Source organism: Camelina sativa, chromosome 14 (genome assembly GCF_000633955.1).
Source record: "Camelina sativa cultivar DH55 chromosome 14, Cs, whole genome shotgun sequence".
Taxonomy (NCBI): domain Eukaryota; kingdom Viridiplantae; phylum Streptophyta; class Magnoliopsida; order Brassicales; family Brassicaceae; genus Camelina; species Camelina sativa.
In genome coordinates, this window is record NC_025698.1 from 24,548,874 (window position 1) to 24,558,749 (window position 9,876).

General features: G+C 39.5%; 1 protein-coding gene across 1 annotated transcript; it reads right to left on the reverse strand.

Annotated features, from left to right (window-relative positions):
* Positions 238-3,153, reverse strand: LOC104742346. Its single transcript, XM_019235232.1, has 3 exons — positions 1,261-3,153; positions 791-1,185; positions 238-722 (listed from the first exon to the last, which is right to left on the reverse strand). The coding sequence occupies exons 1-3, from the start codon at positions 1,796-1,798 to the stop codon at positions 378-380; spliced, it is 1,278 nt and encodes a 425-aa protein (XP_019090777.1). The 5' UTR covers positions 1,799-3,153; the 3' UTR covers positions 238-377.

Genomic DNA, 9,876 nt, shown 5'->3' on the forward strand with positions numbered 1-9,876 from the left:
AATTTTTGTTTACACCGCTCTATGAAACGACAGAACCGTAACGACTGTCACGGAATAGATAACTGCCGTTAGTAGAACCGTTAACTTCCATCATTTTTTTTATATATAACCACTTGTCATAATGGTTGTCTCACGTGTTTAAAATTCAAAATCCTCGTAATTTTTATTATGAATTCCGTTTCGAGTTTGATGAACGAAAACAGTGTGTTAACTTTACTATTTCCCGTAAACAAAAAAAATCCAAAAATATAGATAGATGATAATGTCAAATTGTCATACATGAATTCAAAAGCAAACAAAATCTCTATATAAGTAAAAGTAACCATAGTCATAATAGAGAGTGAATAAGGTAGTTACTGGTCACTAAAACATGGTGCCTATTGCTCAGATTCTGTGTTACGTTCTTCTTGAGGTTTTGGGTTTAGGTTAGACCTATCATAAACTCGGTCTCCAAACACCTCAAAAGGTCGATCCGTGAATGGACTCCAAAATGTTCCAACACCTTGTGGAATTTTACCAGTTTTTCTAATCTTCAATGGTCTCCCTCTTCTAGCTTTCTTCACATGTGGCTGCACTTGATTTGATGAGATTGAAGGCTGAGGAGCACTATAAGCAACTGGAGTTTGTGAGCTTGATTCACCAGCTTGTATAGACTGAGAACTACTTTCGGCTAAAAGAGTATTTCTTCTTTTTCTTGGCTTTGGGGGTGCCTTGGGATGACTCTGAAACATACCAAGCAAAGAATGATGACTCATAAGATATATCAATGAAAAATAATAATTAAATGTACCTCATCTATAAGCTTCTTTGGTCTCCCACGTTTGTTCTTTGGACCCTCCACAACAATTGGTTCATTCTTGCAACTACTCTTGTTATGCCCAGCTTGACCACATAGGCTGCAATGTGGAATCCTGCCATGTCTTGTTGATTTCCCTGAATTTTGTAGGTCTTCAAAAGGTTCTTTTCGTCTGTCTCTGTTTTTTGGTCTCCCTCTTGGTTTTCTCATCTCAGGTATCCCTATTGGAGGCTTATTTGTCCTACTCCACAGCTTCTCACCATTGACAGGTTTGATGTTCTCTTCATATGTCTTCTTAAAAACTGACGTGAAGTAATAATTAGCCACATACCGTACTGGATCATCTTGGTTATCATCTAGAACACATACGGCATGTCTACATGGTATTCCTGTAAGTCACACATTCAATTAGAATCACTGGGATATATAACATTTATAAAATTCACTTAGTCAAACTCATTTACCTGTGAGATCCCATCTTCTACATGCACATTCATGAGTAGCCAAATTCACAATGTATCCATTATCAAACTCATTTACCTCATATGAAGTCTTGCTACTACGTAGTGTATCACAATACTGTTTTGCCAACCTTGCTTTCTCTAATAAGGCCATTGTGATTGGTGTAACAGGAGTTTCCAACTTCTCCGCCTTTAGACACCTTCTAGAAATCCTTCTCATCGCTTGTCTTCTTATATCCTCCAGCAAGTTAATAACTGGCTTAGCCCTTGCTATCTTTATTGTCCTATTAAAACTCTCAGACAAATTGTTGTGCACATCAGGACAACGTGACTCAACACTAAAGAAGGCACGACACCACCTCTTCGGCTCTGTTGCTAGTAACGCTTGATAGGCTGAAGGATCATATGCCTTGACTAAATCCAGTTTCTCCTCATACTCTCCTTCAGTGTAGCTATAAGCTACTCCCCAAAAGAGATTCTTGTATTCTGACCTTGAGAAACCTTGTTTCTTCCAATTAGCATATATATGTCTTCCACACATCCTATGCTCTGCATTTGGAAGTTCAGCCTCTATGGCAAGCACTAAACCCTGAAAAGTTCAACAATTGAAAAAATAGCAAACACTAATGTACAAAAGAAAAATGATAGAATGGTATACTTTTTGCTTGTCAGAAATTATGGTCAAATTGTCCCCATTCTCCAAGCCAAGGTCTATCTTCAGCTTTTTAACAAACCAACCCCAAGTATCTTTATTTTCACCTCTGACAATTGCCCATGCAATTGGATACATCCTATTATCTGCATCTCTGCCTACAGCAGCAAGCAAATCACCATTTAACTCCCATTTTAAAAAACATCCGTCTAAACCAATTACCGGTCTACAACAAGTCTTCCAAGTGTTGCGGAATTCTTCAAAGCAAATGTAGAAGCAATCAAACATCTCTCTATCATTGACATTAACAGTGCACAAATCAATTATCATACGAGGATGTCTTTTGCGTAGTTCATTCTCATAATCCCACAATTTACCAAACTGAGTTGTTTGAGCTTCAAGAATGGTGTTCAAAGCAATGCGTCTACCCCTGTAACACTTTGAGAGAGGAACAACAATGTTATACCTTGCTTTTATTGCATCTTTTATTTGTGCTGCTTGTAAGCTTATATTTCTTCTTATCTCTTCTCTAAACAAACCTGCAATCACACTTTGTTTCAACATTGAAACTCTACTTGATTTTCCGTGGTTGTGATTCATGTGACAGACCTTCACCATCCACTTGTTAATAGGCTTCTCATAAGAACAAAACACCTTAAACTTACACTTTTCACCACAACAAACTACAGCAATCCTGTCTGCTTCTGACTTTGCCATCTTCACATCATATTGCGTTTTCAAGGAGTAACGCAACAATTGGTCCTTAAATTCTAATCCACTGTGAAACTTCTGAAATAACCAAATGTATGGCTCTTTATCTAGACTACCATGATACTTAGCTTTCCCATGAGTGTCTTTTTTCCTCCCTTTACCCCTTCTCTCGTTATCCCATTGTTCCCATTCTTCATCTGACTCTAGTGGTGTATCTGGATATTCTGCTTCTTCCTCTACAAAACACTCTTGCTCACTATCTTCAGCTTCTCTTTGTTCTTCTTCTTGTTCTTCAAGATTTTTGTATTATTCTTTATCTGTTGTTGCTCTCAAACCTTCCTCAAATAGTGACTTAAATTTAAACTTTTTAAGTTTAAAAAACTGTACAAAAATCAAAGTGTAAGAAAATAAATACAACAGTTAAGTGATTTTAACAAAAAAATAATTTTAGTACACTCCGCCTTCTATTTGTATAATTGGACATACTTAACACATAATATATATATATATATATATATATATATATATTCATCTTAAAATAATCTACATATTAACCAAACTTATATTCAATATACAGATTAACTCGTATATACACCCATAAAAGTAACAGAATTCTGTTATAAAAAAAATTAAAGTAACTGAATTCTATATGTAATTTTTTTTTAAATGTCATAAAAATCTACAACAGACAAAATCAATTAAAATAAATTTTAGTTATAAATAAATTATAGACTCACGGTGTACCGCAGGTTAAAATATAGTTATTTTAATTTTACTAGATTAGGACCCACACAACGTACTGTTTTAAAGTTATCCAATAAAGTTAAATTATTAACAAATATATTAATATTTTGCAAGAAATAAACATTATTTTCAAAAGTAAATATATATAAATATTTTTCATCGTATTTACTTTAATACATTAATTTATACTTTTACATTTAAAATTTATTATATCAATTATTACAGTAATCTAAAATTAAATTATCAGCCACCAAAGCTGAAACCACCGCACCCGAATTCCTAATCTCTGCACAGGATCCACGGGAAACGATCTCATCGGAACCCTTTAATTCCAACGAGACAACCGGCGTAGAAATCGCTCCTTACAAAAACTCTCATAATTACACCATCCCCATCTCATCTAGTTACTGAGTCGCACAACCAACCACCCCAAGCGACCGACTAACAAGAGAGGTGGGCTGGAATATTTGATTTCGTTCAGCCATGGACAACACTTCCCCATGAATACTCCAAATCACTATCAACTCCTCTATTGTCGAACGGCACCTCCACCTGGTGTCGAACGTCACCCATCGCACCACTTGCGAACCAACATACATGGTGTCGATCGACAGTCCCTAGTGTCGGTCGACTCTAACGACCTCGACATCACCTCCGTTAAACATTCCTCATCCAAGCCTAACTCCAGCCATTCTCCTATGACTCAAACACACAAAAACATGCTGTCGACCAACACCACCTTGGTGTTGCTCGACACCCTAACCTTACCACAAAACCGTCTATATCCGACCACAATAAAAACACTTGATTAAATCACAAACTAACCGTTAATTCCACAAATCCACTGTTGAATAAGAAGCATGTAACACCACAAATCTCCCCACCAAATTTCAGTCAAATCGGACTCCGTTTCATCCTCCAAAAGTTGCCCGGAAGTAGCCATCTCGAACCAGTTTGCGCAGTCTATCTGCAGGTGTTGGTGTCGAACAACACTAACCCAAAAATCACGATCTGAACTCCCTTCAAGCTTCTTCTCGCCGCAAAACTCTAATCTTTCACAACCATCTATTCCATAATCGATTAAACATTAAACAACACGACTTACCTGGATAACAGCCATGAGAGAGTCTCTTTGTCTATCCCAATCTACCACCAAGGTCCCATCCTTCCCCTCACACATGAAGAAGATGGTACTCCCTTCTCCTCGTCTTATGCTTCAAGCACAAGGTCTCTTACTCTAGCAACCTTGATGCACGACGAATAAGAAGCTCCCCTCAAGCCCACTGCTTGATCTCCTCTTCTCACTCACACAACTCTCTTCTCCCCTTTTTGGGAAGGAGATGGCTCCCCTTCACTTGGCGTCGAGATACCACTTATATACTCGAGCCCCTAGGGTTTCTTAAACTAAACCGTATCAAACCGACAATTAAACCGATGAACTCGGGAAATTGTTAGTGTCGACCGACACCCCTCTGGTGTCGCTCGACACCCACCCCCAAAATTCCTTTTTGGTTCATGGGTGTTACAAAAGCTTTTGGCAATCATTTGTCATTACGAGTTTTTTTTTTTTCAACGAAATATTAAATTAGAAAATAACTACACGGTTGGTAGCCCAAACCGGTGGATAAGTGTTTACAAAGGAAATTGCAGAAACAAGAGATCTAGATGAACGTGAAAGTCAATCCGCTCTTAGATTCAAAGAACGTGGAATCCTGGACAAGGAGAAGGATGGAAAAGCCGCCCTCAGCATGTGGAAACCGTGTAAGATGTTTGAAAACGCAAGCCAATCTTCAGGAGCTTGAATCATCAATGCTAATTCAGCACAGTCCGTTGCGAAGTACTGACACGCCACTTTGTTTGCAAGGATACACTCGATGGCCCAAATCAGAGCCTCGCACTCAGCATGAAGCGGGGAAGGACTTCGCCGAAGACTTCTAGCACCTAGTAAAAAGGTATTCTCCTGACCATTATCACACCACCATCCCAAGCCTGAATTGGTGTCGGAAATTTTCCAGGAACCATCAATTTGACAACAAAGAACATGATTCGAAGAACTCGAGGGGATCTCAGAATCGGGTAGATATGTATTAGCAGGCAGACCCCCTACCTGTGTCTCTATATCCTCCCAAAACAGCTTATCACTGGCAGCCTGATTAAGCACCTCCTCAGGCGTTAACTGTGTTCCTTGAAAAACCTTTTTATTCCTATCCTTCCAAATCGACCATAAGATCCATGGTAACCGATGAAGAACATCTGGAACATCCGAATGGGAGGACCCTCGCCCATAGATGAAATCCAGATTAGAAAACACCGACTCAAACGGGAAACCCCCTACCGTGACCGATATTGGGGATGCCTCCCACACTTGACGCGATCGAGGACACTCAAAAAGAGCATGATTAATTGTTTCAGACTCTTAGTCACATCTCTTACATTTAATATCACATTAAACCCCTCGGCGAGCCAAACGGTCTGTCACTGGAAGAGAATCCGAGGCAATTTGCCAAAAGAAATGTTTAATTTTAGGCGGGGCATGAAGTTTCCATGCTTGGGCTCTTAAAGACGTGTATGTAGGGCCAATTTCAACCTCTGCCACCAACTCCCGAGCCAAAGCATATCCCGAACGAACCGTGTACATCCCAGATTTTGAGTAATGCCAAACATGTCGGTCTGGTCTCAAGGACTTACTTAAAGTCATACTAAGGATAATCCTAATGTCTTCCGGATTCATAAACTCATTAAGGATAGGTAAATTCCACTCCCTTGTGGCCGGATTAATTAAATGATTAACTATTAAGTTTGGATGCAGAAAGCTACCCCTCCCATTAGTCGATCGAGGATGTTGATCACGGATCTATGGATCCCGCCATACTGAGATATTAGATCCATCACCTACCATCCACCGAGCACCTCGCATAACCAGATCTTTTGTCGAGAAAATACTCCCTCCGCAACACCCGAGCAAACAAGGAATTCATAAATTGAATAAGACGCCAAAACTGTTTAGCTAACATCGCGTCATTAAATTTGTCCAAATCTCTAAAACCCAAACCTCCGTTATCTTTACCGTCACAAAATTTATCCCAAGCCACCCAATGTAAACCCTAGCCTTATCACTAAAACTCCACCAGAAATTAGAAACTGCACTTGTTAACTTAGATGTTAAATCTTGGGGAAGTTCAAAGCAGGACATAAGATGAGATGGTAGGGCCATGGCCACTGATTTAATCAATACTTCCTTTCCACCTTTTGATAGATATTTCGCTGACCAGGCATTAACTCGGTCATCAAGCCTATCACAGACATAGCTGAAAACCTTATTATACGAACCCCCAAGATTTTCGGGAATGCCCAGATAGGAACCCATCCCTCCTTCCTTAGAAATTCCAATGACAATTTTTAACTGCTCTCTAACTTGGTATGGAACTTTCTTCCCAAACAAGATAGAAGATTTTGCAAGGTTTACCTCTTGGTCCGAGGCTTTACCGTAATTACCAATAATTTCCATCACATGCTTACACTCATCCTCTTCCGCTTTACAGAAGAATAGACTGTCATCGGCAAATAACAAATGTGAAATGGATGGGCAATCATGGGCTAACTTGATACCCGTAATCTTACTCTCCCTCTCAGCCCTTCTAATATTATTAATCAACACCTCCGTACAAAGAATAAACATATACCTCTCAGCCTTCTAATATTATTAATCAACACCTCCGTACAAAGAATAAACATATACCTCTCAGCCTTCTAATATTATTAATCAACACCTCCGTACAAAGAATAAACATATACCTCTCAGCCTTCTAATATTATTAATCAACACCTCCGTACAAAGAATAAACATATACGGTGACAGGGGGTCTCCTTGACGTAACCCCCATTTCGGGGAAAGTGAACCTCGAGGCTGGCCATTTAATAAAACCTGATACGAGACTGAAGTCACACACAACATAATCCAAGAAATCCATTTATCGTCAAAACCCATCCGTTCCAGAACGGGCTTTAAAAAGCTCCATTCAATCCGATTATAGGCTTTACTCATATCTGTCTTAAAAGCCAGAAAATCGGATTTGCAACACCTATTGGTATTTAAACCGTGAAACATTTCTTGAGCAATAATAATATTATCTGTAAATAGACGTCCCGAAACAAAAGCTGACTGAGTTTCCGAAATGAGTGAGGGCAATATTTTTTCAATCGGAAGCACATAATCTTAGAGATAATCTTATAACCCACGTAACAAAGGCTAATCGGTCTAAACTCTGCCATCCGTTGGGGCTTATGAACCTTCGGAATGAGGAAAATATTTGTTTCATTCAATCGAGTATTAAAGCTACCAGTGCAGAAAAATCCCTAACTAACATGACCAAATCGAGGACCAAAACCTCTGATAAAATAAGGTTGTCATCCCATCAGGGCCCAGACTTTTCTCCAGGTGCATGGCAAACAGAGCCTTGCGTACTTCAGCCTTGGAAACATCCTTTGTTAAATCATTATTCATTCTCTGAGAAATGGATGGATTCACCTCCTGAACCATCTCACGTATACCACTGACATCGGATTTCCGGAAAAGGTTTGTGAAATAAGAAGAGGCAATATTCTCTAAACCTATCTCTGTTTCAACCCAAATATCATTTTGCCCAAACAAACCTACTATTCTATTTCGCACCCGCCGTTGTTTAGTAGAAGCATGGAAGAATTTGGTATTCTTGTCTCCTACCTTTAGCCAAAACTTTCTACTTTTCTGTTGCTAGTAAATCTCCTCCTCCCTATACGTCAATTTGTGCTCTATTATATTGATATCTGCTTGGGTGATCGAGTCATCCAATTTTGCTGCATCTAGGGCCACCTTTAACTCAGAGATGAGAGAAGGACCAGTTGGAACATTATTCTTCTTCCACCAAGAAATTGAGTTCCTACAATTCTTGATTTTGTCCACAAATCCCGGGACACAAAAATTCCGTGTGCGATTCCACCCTAACTCCACTGCCCCATTAAGCCCCTCTCTCCCTAACCACCTTTTATCAAAATGGAATTGTCTAACAGGTTTCTATAAAGACTTAGCACAATTAGCTAAAATAGGTAGATGATCAGACCCAATCATCTCTAAATAGTATACCCTCGAATAAGGGAAAATATTGTGCCAATCTTCGTTACCTAAAGCTCTCCAACCGACATCTAACAACATGATTGTTTCTCCAGTTACCCTGCCAAGAGAACTGTTCACCATAACAAGGGAACTCCAACATACCACAATGTCTAATCATTGATTGAAAAGGCACGAAATACGACGCCGGTCTCAACGCACCCCGAGTCTTCTCAAGGTTACCAATTAGTTCATTAAAATCACCAATCATGAACCAAGGATCTGTACGTGTTGAACTAATTAGAGTTAAGTCATCCCACACCTTTCCACGTGATTTGGGAACAGGGTCCCCATAAACAAAGGACATGAACAGAATTTGTTGTCCCAAAAAAACTTGAACATCTATGAAGCGATCACTAGCATAAAGAACATCAAGTTTTATTGCATCATTGTAAAATAAGGCTAGACCTCCGCTAGACCTTCGGGGTTCAACCGTATACAATTTATTAAAACCAAATTTATTCTGAAAATACTTTAAATAAGAACAACATTTTTTAGTTTCTGATAAAAATAAAATATCTGGTTTATTCTTCTTCCATAAATCCTTCAAGTATCCCTCTGTCAGGTCAGCTCCAATGCTCTGACAGTTCTAATTCAAGACTTTCACGTTTGAGCCGGTGGTTTCGAAAGAACCACCATCCCTCTCTTATTCACTTGCTTCCCACCTCCTGAGGGGGGTTTCTCCTTTGCTTTAAGCTCCGCCTTTCCCGCTATCTTCTATTTATTATCCCCTGCAGATTTAATCACAAAAGCTTTAGCCAATTATCTTTTACCAGGTGACGCCAAAGGTAGAACATTCCTCTTAATATTAGACCCTCTATAACCCAGTTTGCCTATAGCTTTAAGGTTTCTTATTCTACCATTATTCAAAGAAAACTCCTTCAAATTATAACTAAGCTTGCCCAAATCAGAAACTACCAAACTAGGAAACTGAGAAATACCTTTAGAAGCGGTACCCTCGACAGAAGGCAAATGCTCCTCCATATCCACCACAGATTTAGTGACCAAAGACCGAGACTCCTTAGCCTGAACCACGTCCTCAACACCATTATACTCACCATCCTCCAGCAAATCATCAGTCTCAGCATCGAAGACCGATTCTGACTCCACGTTCTGACCATGTGCATCCAGAACATCTTCCAGCATATCCTCAGCCTGATCATTGTCCAAAGCCGTCTCATGAACCTGTGAAGATGCAAATACTGTTGATTTGGCCTGGTAAAGTGGTTGAGGCCACACCGGACCCACTCCCTTTCTATTAACATGAAGACTTTGAACCTGCGATCACTCATTTCCACCAGTGATCCTCAGCGCCATATGACCTGAACCCTCTCCTCTCTCACTCCAAGCTCCCAAGTAAGCC

Excerpts from the sequence above, each read along its gene's own strand:
- LOC104742346 (XM_019235232.1), bottom strand. The coding sequence starts at position 1,798 with ATGTGTGGAAGACATATATATGCTAATTGGAAGAAACAAGGTTTCTCA. Across the intron at positions 1,186-1,260 it reads TAGAAGATGGGATCTCACAG|GAATACCATGTAGACATGCC; the intron begins GTAAATGAGTTT and ends TGTGACTTACAG. Across the intron at positions 723-790 it reads CAAAGAAGCTTATAGATGAG|AGTCATCCCAAGGCACCCCC; the intron begins GTACATTTAATT and ends GGTATGTTTCAG.